Source organism: Rhinatrema bivittatum, chromosome 8 (genome assembly GCF_901001135.1).
Source record: "Rhinatrema bivittatum chromosome 8, aRhiBiv1.1, whole genome shotgun sequence".
Taxonomy (NCBI): domain Eukaryota; kingdom Metazoa; phylum Chordata; class Amphibia; order Gymnophiona; family Rhinatrematidae; genus Rhinatrema; species Rhinatrema bivittatum.
The window spans coordinates 227,084,552-227,097,818 of record NC_042622.1 but is presented as its reverse complement, the minus strand read 5'-3'; the positions used below and the strand labels follow the sequence as shown (position 1 = coordinate 227,097,818).

At 46.2% G+C, this 13,267-nt stretch overlaps 1 protein-coding gene across 5 annotated transcripts in view; it reads right to left on the bottom strand.

The window, feature by feature from the left end:
• The window catches only part of BORCS8 (BLOC-1 related complex subunit 8), a 62,916-nt gene that overhangs the window by 49,237 nt on the left and 412 nt on the right, over positions 1 to 13,267 (bottom strand). For all 5 annotated transcript variants that reach the window (XR_003858335.1, XR_003858336.1, XM_029613841.1 and 2 more), the window contains exon 2: positions 12,866 to 12,978. Coding sequence is in view for 3 of the 5 variants with exons in the window: in XM_029613841.1 (XP_029469701.1) it covers positions 12,866 to 12,978 (113 nt within the window). In the remaining 2 variants the exon portion in view is untranslated. The remainder of the gene's footprint in view (positions 1 to 12,865; positions 12,979 to 13,267) is intronic.

Genomic DNA, 13,267 nt, shown 5'->3' with positions numbered 1-13,267 from the left:
GCAACAGCAGGACTTGAACCCTGGTCTCCTGGTTCATAGTCCACTGCTCTAACCACTAGGCTATTTCTCCTCCTGTCTCGTGAATGGTTTCCGAGATGCCAATATTACTTCTTGTACCGTGATGGAGAAACCTTGTTCTGATAGAAGGAGCCGTTCAACCTCCAAGCTGTGAGATGTAGAGAGGCATGTAGCGGGTGCAAGAAGGTTCCCTGCTCCTGTGATAGAAGATCTTCTCGATCTGGTAACCGAAACGGTGTTTCTGTGGACAGCTGAAGAAGGTGTGTGTACCATGGTTGACGAGGCCAGGCCGGCGCCACAAGTACAAGTTGAGTCGCGTCCTGCATGCATTTTTGTAGTGTTCGTGTGATGAGCAGAATTGGAGGAAACTCATACATTAGTAGTTCCGTTCAGGGTATGAGAAACGCATCCTGGGCGTCCCTGCATAGGTTTGGCCACACAGAGCAGAAGCGAGTCACTTTCCTGTTGGATTCGGTGGCGAAAAGGTCTATCGATGGCCTTCCCCACTTGTGGAAGATGGTCTCTGCTACCTCATGATGGAGGGACCGTTCGTGTGGATGAAAAACACAACTTAGCCTGTCCACTTGAGTGTTGGCTATGCCTGTTAGGTAAGTTGCCTGAAACTGAATTGAGTGACGGTTGGCCCATAGTAAGATGGTGAGAGCTTCCCGGCAAAGAATCCATGAGTCCGACCCTCCTTGTTTGTTGATATAAAACATGGCCACTTGATTGTCAGTGTAAACCATGATGCGGTGACCTTGGAGATGGGAGACAAAGGTTCGCAATGCGTAATTTATCGCACGTAGCTCTAGGAAATTGATCTGATATGACTGTTCCTGCCGGGTCCAGAGGCCTTGCATCTGGAATTGGTTGAGATGAGCCCCTCATTCCTTGCGGGAGGTGTCTGTGGGGAGGACTGCATTGTGTGGCAACAGAGTGAATGGAGCTCCCTTGGTGAGTGTCGGCCATTGTAACCACCAATCCAACTCTCTGGTCATGGCTGCTATTAATTATATTTTCCATGTTAACGGTTGAGAATGCTGTTTCCATTGTTGCTTGAGATCCCATTGGATGTGTCGCATGTGTAGTCTTGTGTTGGACACCACGTGAATCGATGCCACCATATGCCCCAAGACTGTTAAGACCTGGCGAGCGGTCGGCGACTTGGTGGTTTTGAGTTGCCTGAAGAGCTGGCGCATGGTGTGTCTTCTGTTGTGCGGCAGGAAGACTCTGTTTGGTTGGGTCCAGAGAGGCCCCGATAAATTGGATCTTTTGGGTAGGCTGTAGGTTGGATTTTTGGTAACTGACAACCAGTCCTAATTGGTTGAGGCAATCGACTGTGTCATGGAGATGTTGTCCCAGTGTGTTTGGGGTAGACGCCACAATCAGCCAATCATCAAGGTAGGGAAAAATGATGAATCCCTGTTGACAGAGAAATGCCACCACCACTGCCATTCACTTGGTGAACACCCTGGGTGCTGTCGATAGACCAAATGGAAGTACTTTGTATTGAAAGTGCTGGCCGTTGACTTGGAACGACAGGTATTGCCAGGAGGAAGGATGCATCGGGATATGAGTGTATGCATCCTTGAGATCTATGGAGCACATCCAAGTGTTGGGTTGGATCAGGGGTAAAATGGATTTGAGAGAGATCATCTTGAATTTTTCCTTGACTATAAATTTGTTGAGGTCTCGGAGATCCAAGATAGGACGGAGATTCCCAGACTTCTTGGGTATGAGGAAATAGGGGGGAGTAGAAATCTGTATTCTGTGTGGATGGAGGGAGGCGGCAAATTGCTTGTTGCTGTAATAAGGAAGTCACCTCCTCCTCCAACAGGGTAAGGTTTGACCTGTTCCCTCTGGATATTAGGTGAAGGAGGTGCGGCAGGCACAGGAATGGAATTACATATCCTTGGCAGACAATGTCCAGCACCCACTGATCCGATGTGATGTTCTCCCATTGCTGGATGTGTGAAGCTATACCCCCCACTAATACCAGTTGTGATGGCTATTTTTTAAAAAGACGAATTAGGTTTAGTTGAAGTCGTCGGTTGTTGAGTTTGGGGACGTTGAGATCGCCGACGTCCCCTGCGGGTCTGGTTTTGTTGGGTTTGCTGACGTGGCGGAGGGCGATACAAAGCACAAGGTTGAAATGCCAGTCGTGGGAAAGGTTGCCGCCTGGGTGGGGCATAATATCTGCGCGACGAAGTGTAAGATTAGGGAGTGGTGAGAGATTGTACTGCTATGGATTGCTCCTTGAGCTGGGCCACAGTCTCCTGAAATCTGGTACTGAACAAATTGTCACCTCTACAGGGTAAGTTGGCCAATTTGTCGTGTACATCTTCCCTGATTGAACTTGCCTGAAGCCATGCCACTCGTCGTGCTGCAATTACAGCTGCAGACGCCCGTGAGGAAGTCTCGAACCCCTCAGACGGTGCGTAGCAGATGTCGTATGGCTTCTTCAATGTCTTGAATCGGGTTAGTACCCGGGGAAGTCTGGTCCAGGAATTGTGAATTGTCCTTGATCCATTGAACACATTCAAAGAGATATTGGACAACGTAGAATTGATGGTGGTTAATGCGGGCTGCCAGCATGGTCGCCTGGAAGGCACGCTTCGCAAATTCGTCTAAAGAACCAAGGTCTCTACCCAGGGGAGTCGCAGAATGTAGCCTGGACTTTTTCACCCTAGTCATCGCTGATTTGACGACTATAGAAGCATGAGGTAATTGTGGTGGAGTGTAATAAGGAGATTTTTGCATCTTATATTTGAGGTCGGTTTTCCTCGAGATTGCTGGGAGCGTGAAGGGGGTCTCCCAGGATTTTTCGAGGACTATGTCAAGCACTGAGTGCACCAGCAGTGAGGTCAGTTCCGCTGGAAGGTCAAAGATCTTCAATAATCCTAGGGTTTCAGCCCTAGGGTCTGATACCTTCTGAATATTGAGATTAAGCACCTTACCCATTTTCTTCAAAAATTTGGGATACGTGAGATCTTCCGGCGGGGAATAAGGTTCTGCGGGTTCCTCTGCCGGGTCGGAAGGATATCCGGTGGAGGAATCAGGAGATGTCTGATGAACCTCCGGAGAAACCGGCTGAGGCAGGTGGTCTGGAGATTGTGGCACCTGTATTGGTAAAGCAGACGGGACTGGTGGTGAAGGTGACCTCGGGCGTGTTGTTGATGAGTGCACAGATGGTTGTGGAGATGCTGCCTCACTACTAGGGGAGGAGGCAGGAAGCTGGAATGAAGCCTGCATGACCTCAAAGAAGCCTGATAAAGCTTGTGACAGGTTGGAGAAAGCCTCCTGTGTCTGAGGAGTCATGGGTGGTCGAGGCAGTGCTCTCAGACGGTTTGTTGGCACCACCGCCAGCAGGATATCTGAGTCTGGTGCAGGTCTGTGATGTTTAGGTGTGTGTGATACCTTGGACAACTTCCATTTCTTAGAGAGTTGCCCTTGAAGTACATCTCCTGTGGAACGGTGCTTAGAGGCCGAGGACAAGTCCGAGAACACTCAGAGCAATGAAGAGGATGACGAGGGGGAATGGAAGTCATCAGTGGGACCCTTTCCTCTTTAGATTTTGACGAGTAGTCTGGTGACCCCAGTCCCAGAGACAAAGGAGGTGTCCCCGTGAGATGAGTTGGGCTGGTCTAGTGGGAGACCTATGGATCGGTTGCTCCCTGTCACCCTTTGTGTTCTTTGCGGGCGGTAAAGGAGATTGCATCGATGGGTCTCGACGAGGCAGTGTGAGGCGTCAGCAAATGCGTCTGCGTCGGGTCCTAGCCCCGTGTAGATGCAGTATGCGTCGTTGAGCGACATGGCGTCTGTGCCAGGGTTTTGTGCCTAGATGGTGGCTCTGGCTGAGTTGCTGGAGCATGCGTCGGAAGGCGTGTTGGTGCCGTGGTCGACGCACGGAGTTTTTGCTTTGGCTCCGAAGGTTTTGGCTTGTGCGCAGTGTGCGAAGGTGCCCCGATTGGCGCCATCTGCGAATGAGGTGGTGCGTCGTGCGTTGGGGACTTTGGCGCATTGGTTTTTCATGAGCGTGCACTCCCGTGTTTGGTCTCTCTGACGCATTCAAGGCTTCCCGGCTATGGTGCGCTTTGCGGGTAGGGTCTCGACCCCGGGGCATCTCTGGCTTGTTCTTCCGCCGGCGCTCACCTCCAGGCCTGGAGGTAGAGAGTTCCACGGAGGATGCTAGATGCTTCGGCGGTGGCGTTGGGACGGTAGGCCCTGGGGAAGAGCAGGCTTCAGATGGTGGGGCATACGATCCCCCTCGCGCCACTTTCAAAGCCAATATCTGGTCCGCCCATTGCCGGAGCGCCCTGGGGGACATCCGTCCGCACTGCAGGCATGTTTTCATCGGGTAGTCTGGGCCCAGACACCGATAACAGCGGTCATGTCCATCTGTAATGGACATCACCTTACCACAAATGCAGGGTTTGAACCTTGAAGGTCGGGGACCCTCTTTCCTACCGTGTTCCTTCATGTTTAGCTCTTTTTTTTTTTTTTTTTTAAAACGTTTTCTCTTCAGGTAGGTGGTGATGCTGAGGAGGTCTGAAGCTCCGCGTGCAATCCCACGCGTGGAAAAACAGACTGAGGAGAGTCGATTCCAGCGCAGTCTCAGAGCAAAGCGCTGACATCACTTTGAAGCTCCGCCTCTCTGGCCCTGATGGACAGTTCCCATGACAGCATGGCTAATTCAGCCCTGCTATCGACGGGAAATATATGTATTGCCCTCTTTTGTGATTTGTAAGCCAGCGGTAGTCACATTGGATTCGCTGTGGGATTTGATTGCCAGATTATCTCAGACATTTCAGGATCAGTTCCAGCGACTGGAGTCTGTTTTCTTGAAATTGGATTTGGTTGCTCATGATTACCAGCAAATTCTCCAGGAGCATTCAACATCTATTCAAGCCATGGGGAATGATATTAAAAGATTGCAAACTGTGAATGCTTCCATGGTTCATGAGTGTCTTTCTTCTCTTAGAAGATTGGCATCCTTGGAAAATTACTCAAGGCATTTAAATTTGTGAATTACTAACTTTCCTAAAATATTGGGTGAATTGCCGTTTCTTACCCTTAAGAGGTATTTCCTTGAAATCTTGAAAATCCCACGTTTAATAAATATGTTTCTTCCTTATAAGCAAAATCCTAATCAGATACTTCCACCTCAGAATGCAGAGGATTTTTCTAACTTGTCAGCCTTTTTCGAAAACTCAACTGTGAAAGTGACTAAGAGGGCTACATTGCTGATTTTCTTTTTTATTTTGGAACAGGACTTAAGTTTGGTGATGAAGTTTTATTTAAAAAATGTAAATATGGTTCCTTTCATGGTGGTTTCGTCAGGATTTTTCCTGACCTAGCCAAAGCTACACAAGAAAGGTATAGAACTTTTTTTTAGAGTTACGTTCTGAAGCTCAGGCTCTTGGTGCGAGCTTCTTGTTGTGCTACCTGTGCAAATGTGTAATCGAGTTGAATGCTACTACATTTATGTATTTATTTATTTTTTAGTCCAGACCAACTGCAGGACTTCCTCAAAGTGCTTAAGTGGGCATCTACCTCAGAGACTTCCTAAGGTTTATCGGAGGTGTTGAAAGGGGTTGAGACTCTATGCCGTTTATAGTTTAAATATGCATAATTCATGCTAGAATTTCCTATTGTTCTCCTCTTTGATTTCCACTCCCCCCTTCTTTTATGTTTCAAGCTTGAGAGAATGATTAATTGTATATCTTTATTGATATTTTGGTTTTTCTTTTTTTCATTTATGTTTCTTATAATATTTCTCTCATATTACTGTGCAAAGTTGATTTTGTTTTTTTTACTTTGTATAACTGCAAAAATCAATAAACAAAGTTAAAAAAAAATGATATAGGGGATGGAATGGCTTCCTCATATAGACGGGCTAAACAGGTTAGGGCTCTTCAGCTTGGACAATAGATGACTGAGAAAGGATATGACAGAGGTTTGTAAAATAACGAGCTTGGTGAAACAGATAAATAGGGAATAATTATTTACCCTTTCAAATAGTATTAATACTGGGGGACTGTTCTTGAAACTAAAAGTTAGTTTTACAACAAATCTGAAAAATTATTTTTCCTTTCGGCATACAATCAAGCTGAGGATTTTATTGCCAGAGGATGGCAACTAGCCTAGCAGAATTTAAAAGGGGTTCAGACATATCCTTGGAGGAAAGTTCATAAAGCATTCTTAACCAAGTAGACTTGGGAAAGCTACCAATCATCCCTGGGAATAAGCAATAAGGAATGGATCTACTTTCTGGGATATGCTTACTACATGTGACTCAGACTGGTCATCGGACAAGATGCTGGGTTTGATGGATCTTTGGTCTAATGCCCAAATGGCACATTTTATGTTCAATGACCCTCCTTCACCACTTCTTGCTATCAAATTCTAGGGACAGTCACTGAAAATAAACTGGTTCTTTCTGGTCAAATGCCAGTATAACCTCCCCACACCCCCACTACAAAAAAAAGGTTTGTTGATAAGCCAGCTTAAAGATCCCTTTCTTAGCTCTTGGGTGCAGCCATTTTCTGACCAGCAACATGCCCCCAACTACACTTGTGAAAATTTTGTGTAGTGCCACATGAAGGAGGCTATGCTAACTTTCCCTTAAAACAACTTATGGCTTTGTGGCTACGAGCATTTGTGGGCATAGCTTTCCAGCTACTGTTCCTTTTCTGATAAAGTATGATCTGAATTTTTCACTTAGCATTCTCTTTCCTGTCACAGCCAAATGTAGGACATCCCTACCATATAACCTTTTACTGTTCCATACATGGCCCCAGCCTCCGATGTATCCAAAACCACTTTCTTTATGCCAATCATATTTATATTTAATATATATATTGTATAAGTGATATAAATATAAGTATTACAATTATATATATCAAATCTTTATATCAATTGCACTAGTTAATTAGCAGGTGTAAAACTGCATTTTATTTTATTTATTTTATTTAATACATTTCTATACCGTTTCACCATTACATGAATGACCGAAGCGGTTCACAAAATTTTCCAAAAAAATAAACTCTTAAAAAAAACCAAAAAACTGGTTTAAATAAAAAAATATAAAATAAAATATAAAAATGACATAATAAAAAGCTGAAAATATACATTAACATCTTGATCAATAAAACAAAATACTAAAAATAGACAACTGTTAACCGTTACCTTATAAATAAGAAAAAGAAACATATCGAAATTAAATTAGAATAAAAGCATAACTCTGTATGACTATAACTGGCTAACCTTTGTATCACAGCCTGTCTAATTTTAAGTAGAGTCAGAGTTCCCAAACGCTTCCTTAAAGAAGTAAGTTTTTAGGGCTTTTTTAAATTCTTTCCTATTAGGTATTTGTCTTAGGGGATCAGGCAAACTATTCCACATAATAGGGCCCGCTACTGAGAAGGCCCTTTGTCTAGTTATGTTTAATGTTGCTTTTTTCACTGTGGGAACTTCTAGCAGACTTTTTTCTGCTGATCTAAGGTTCCTTGGAGGTTTATACAGTCTTAATTCAGAACAAAGCCAGGTTGTATCCGTATTATTTAGTAAAGAATGGATTAGGGTAAGAATTTTATATTTTATTTGAAACTTGACCGGCAACCAATGTAGATTCTGTAAAATAGGTGTAATATGATGTCTCATCGGTGTTGCTGTCATGCTGCTTAATGTATTTACGTAAATTTCTTATAAAATAGCAACTTTTGCATGTACCCCTTGGTCCTGCCCCGGAAAGTCCCATTTTTGCACAGGTAAATGTGCATGTGAAACAAAAAATACATAAGAACATGTCCATCAAGCCCAGCATCCTGTCTCCAACAGTGGCCAATCCAGGCCATAAGAACCTGGCAAGTTCCCAAAAACTAAGTCTATCCCATGTTACTGTTGCTAGTAATAGCAGTGGCTATTTTCTAAATCAACTTAATTAATAGCAGGTAATTGACTTCTCCTCCAAGAACTTATCCAATGGAGAAATTACTTACCTGATAATTTTGTTTTCCTTAGTGTAGACAGATGGACTCAGGACCAATGGGTATTGTGCTCTCCTGATAGCAGATGGGAGACGGAGTCAAGATTTCAAAGCTGACGTCAACCTACATATACCCAGGCAGCAAGCTTGGCTCTTCAGTATTCTCTTCGAAAAGCCAGTGTGGATAAGTTTTGCTTAATACTTGATTATCCTTGAACTGGTTCAACTGAGATATATATATATATAAAAAAAATTTGTTTTAACTGGAGACCGCCAGTGCACTTAAAACAATAAACGCTGACACCAGACAACTAAGGGTGGTAGGGGTAGGCCATGGCTTACCCGTATTTGCTTAGTCTCTAGATTTGTTATCCGAGGTTCCCGATTTCTGGAGCAGCCGTGGGTGGGATGCTGAGTCCAACCGTCTACACTAAGGAAAACGAAATTATCAGGTAAGTAATTTCTCCATTTCCTAGTGTGTAGCCAGATGGACTCAGGACCAATGGGATGTACAAAAGCTACTCCCCTACAGGATGGGAGGCTGCCCGTGGCCCACTTAGTACTGCCCTTTCGAAAGCTGTATCCTCCCTGGCCTTAACACCCAGGCAGTAGAACCTGGAGGGAGGGAGGACCATGTTGGCGTCCGACAGATCTCGGCTGATGAAAGCAGCTTGGTTTCAGCCCAGGAGACTGCCTGGGCCCTTGTAGAATGCGCCTTGACCTGTAGAGGTAATGGTTTTCCTGCCTCTATGTAGGCTGACTTGATTACTTCTTTGATCCAGCAGGCTATGATTGCCCTTGATGCTGCTTCCCCTTGTTTCTTCCCACTGTGAAGAACAGGTGATCTGTTTTGCGCAAGGGTTCTGATCTTTTCATATACTGGACTAGGATTCTGCCGACATTCAGGTGGCGAAGGAGCCGTGAGTCTTCCGAATCCTTGTGCTCATCTGGAGATGGTAAGGATATGGTTTGGTTCATATGGAACTGGGAAACCACTTTCGGTAGGAAGGATGGTACCGTATGTTGCTGTATGGTGCCCAGGATGAACCTGAGGAACAGTTCCCGACAGGATAGTGCTTGAAGTTTGGAGATGCACCGAGCTGAGCATATTGTGACCAAAAATGCCGTCTTTAAGGTCAGGAGACGTAGAGACAGACTGCGTGTTGGTCTGAAGGAATCCCCTGCTAGGAAGTCTAGTACTAGGTTGAGGTTCCATAGAGGTACTGGCCATTTTAGGGGCAGTCGGAGTTGCTTAACTCCTTTCAGGAAGCGAGACACATCAGAATGAGTTGATAGTCTGATACCGTTCCCTTCGGACCCGAAGCAGGCCAGTGCTGCAACTTGGACCTTGAAGGAGTTGAGAGAACCCCTTCTTCATGGCATCAATTCCAGGATTGTGGGAATCTTGGCCATCCTCAGGAGGAGACCGCTGTTTTACACCAGGCTTTGAATACTCTCCAGATCCGTATGCAAGACAGAGATGTGGAGAACTTGCATGCCCGGAGCAGGGTGTCAATCACTGCTTTTGAATAGCTGCGCTTCTTTAGGCTAGTCCTGTCAAGGGCCATACCGTAAGAGAGAATCGAGCCGGGTCGTCGTGGGAGATCGGGCCCTGCTGAAGTCGGTCCCTGTGTGGCGGAAGACACAGAGGATTCCCCGCCAGTAGTCTTCGCATGTCTGCGTACCATGGTCTTCTTGGCTAGTCTGGGGCGACTAGCAGAACTAGCCCCATGTGGTGCTCTATCTTGTGGATGATCCTGCCCAGTAATGGCCAGGCGTACGGAAGGTCTTCTTCTGGCCAGTTCTGGACAAAAGCGTCGATTCCCTGAGATTGTGGTTCTCGTCTGCAGCTGAAGAACCTGGGGACTTGGGCATTGAGACGAGTTGCCAGTAGGTCGATGACTGGGAGACCCCATCGATTTACTATCAGCTGAAAGGCCGTGTCCACCAGCAACCATTCCCCCGGGTCTAGGCTCTCCCTGCTGAGGTGGTCCGCTGAGACGTTGCCTTTTCCCTCGATGTGGAAGGCCGAAATCCCTTGCAGATTTATTTCCGCCCATGCCATGAGGGGGTCTATTTCCAGAGACACCTGCTCAGTTCCTCCCTGGTGGTTGATGTAGGCAACGGTTGTCACGTTGTCCAATATGACTGACAGACTCACCTCAGAGTCTGTGGCTGAATCGTAGGCAGGCTAGTCTGACCGCTCGAGCTTCCAGGCGGTGTATGTTCCATCCCGCCTCTTCTTTGTTCCATCGTCCCTGACAGTGGGCTCCCCACCCTCGCAGGCTTGCGTCCATGTGCAGCAGGAAGCAATCTGTAGCATCACTGCTGATACTTCAAAGGACTGCTTAAGGATGGCTTCCAGCCTTCTGTCCTGGGTGTCCTTCAGTGCCGCTCCTCCCTTCACAGGGATTGTAGTGTGCTTTGAGACTGCACAGATCATAGCGTCCATTTTAGGGAAGCATAGGAGTTCCTTAGCCGTGGGTTCCAGTGGGTATAGGGCTTCTAGGGCCCACCCCCCTTTGAAGCGGCCTCTGGAGCAATCCATGTCAATCAGTTCCTTGATGGGTTCCAACATAGGAAAATAGCATGAGGCCTTACGGAGGTACACCAAAATGGTGTTCTTCTTTGGTTCCGTTATAGGATACGTGCCTAGAAGACCCAGTGTCTTCAGAGTCTGGGACACGAGGGCTGGTAATTCGTCCTTGTGGAAGAATCGGAGCATGGTTCGGTATGGCTCAATCCCTGGGGGAATTTCTCCTTCTTCCAGGGAGTCAGTTTCGTCTTCTGAGGTGTCTGGATCCCCATCAGGGAGGCTCTTGGTTAGGAGAGGATTGTCTCGAGGAACTCGGGAGGTGCTGGGAAGGGCTTGTGCTTCCGGCAGGGGTTGAGTCGGGTGCACAGCAGGGGCTGGTTGTGCCTGGACAAACGTTTGCATCCCTTTAAAAAATTTCACCCAGGAGAAAGTTCCTGGGTCCATGTTGATCCGAGGAGGGGTTGTAGTGGAAGCCGGGGTGCCATCATCAGTGGTTCCGGATCCCTCTCCTGGCTGTAGGAGGTCTTGTTTTGGTTCCCCTTGAGCCTGTTCACACTGCTGGCCTAGGAGGGTATCTAATTCCGGTTGTGCGGTTCTTAAGTGGCAGGCTGGGCAAAGGAAGTGTCCCTTGGCCTTCTTGGATGGCGGTGCCATCTTTGCGCACATGTAGAGCTTCAAACTCGTCCGTGCATGGAGGCATGCGCGCGGATGCGCTTAGTTGTGCACGCCGGATGCACAGATGTTATGCGCACAGTCTACAGACTTTATGCGCACCCGACTCCGATGTGCGTGTTGTGCACACTGCAGTTATGCGTGCAGATTTATTTATTTATTTATTTTTAATTTTTATATACCGGAATTCCTGTATGCAATACAAATCAATCCGGTTTACAAGTAACAAAAAGGTTGCCCTGGTCTGGGAGGTTAGACCGGGGTTTTTTACATAGAACATTGAACAATAACAATCAACCAATGAACATTATTACAAGGAACAGTGAAATATCAATAATATTTAACAAATAATAAATAACCTTGTTTGTGTTTTGAATAGTATGTGTGTGTTCCCCTTTTTACAATGGACTTTAGTAGCGTATATCGACTGCAACGGTTATATAATATGTCCTCTGTTAAATGACTGTTAAGTAGGCAATTTTAAATAGTTAAATGTTAAATGTGCGTGTAACTTTAATTTTAAAGTTTAATTTTAAATAGTTAAATGTTAGATGTGCGTGTAACACAGTTGTGCGCGCCACTGTGCACACAGCTCAGATGTGCGCACAGCTAAGCGTGTGCCTTTACGGGCGCGCTCAAGTTAGGCGCCTCGGCCCTCCGGCCTGCCCCATGCGTACCGTCAGTCAAGGGGGGAAAATGGTGCAGATGACCCCAATGGCAAGATGGCGACACCCCCCCCCCCCCCCCCCCGGAGGGTCTCCACGTGTGTGGACCCTCGTACCAAATTGGGGCCTAGCCAAATAAGGGCTGCTCACCCCGATTTTAAAACCTCGTCGGGAGGAAGATCGGTATGGCTATTCCAGCCTTGGAGACTGGAGACTTAAAAGTAAAGGTTTCTACCTTACCTGGTCTCGGCGCTTACCGGTCGCATGCCAGGCGGTCGCCAGCTGCAGGGGGAGAGGGGAATACCTTCACCACCACGCTCGAATCTGCACCTACTGCTTTTCAAACTCCCTGGGGGCTAAGTCCACACCGGGAATCAGCTGCTGGTCCAAGGCTCACCTCTGAGGGATATCGAGAATCACCTCAGGAAAGTCTCGACTGTGGGAGGGACCCTTAGGTTTCACCGCAGGAGAAGCAGGGCTCTCTTCTTAAAAGGTACATTTTTTCTTCTTTCTTGTAAATGTTACACTATTCTCTTTTGGATAGTGTCCGCATCTGCTATGGAGACTGAGAAATACTGAAGAGCTAAGCTTGCTGCACGGGTATATGTAGGGTGATGTCAGTTTTAAAATCTGACTCCATCTCCCATCTGCTATCAGGAAAGCACAATACCCATTGGTCCTGAGTCCATCTGGCTAAACGCTAGGAAATCCTTTTTTTAAACACAGCTACACTAACTAAACTAACCACATCCCCTGGCAACAAAATCCAGAGTTTAATTGTGCGCAGAGTGAAAAAGAACTTTCTCCAATTAGTTTTAAATGTGCCACATGCTAACTTCATGGAATGCCCCCTAATCCTTCTATTATCCACATGTTTAAAAAAGAGCATGTATGCTAATACAAGCTGCTTATGCAGTTTGTAACTTTACACGTGTAACTACTTTGAAAATTTACTCATTAGGGAATGCCCATCACTTCCAGACTCACCTTGTGTTGTGCTAACTCAGGGAGTGACCTTCTCACATGTTCCTGCAACCGGTACAATGCCACAGAGGGCTCATTTGCTAGCACATACATGCTCTCTGTCAACTTGTCTGTAACTGAATAGCAAAACATACACATTATTGCAAGTCTTCTACTCAGGACAACATAGAACCAAAGCGGAAGAAAATAAAATGACTTGGATAAAGAGCAATATCCTACATGTGGTTATCCTCTATGGCTGGCAGCTGCCATATATCCTTAGCGGTGTGGGCAGAAATAACTGGGTAGCCTAAATGGCCCAACTGATCTTTTTTCTACCGTCATCTATTCATTCACTATGTATATGGCCATTGTTATTGTCATAAAACACCATATATTCTATAAACAGAATAGCTGCTTTTCTGC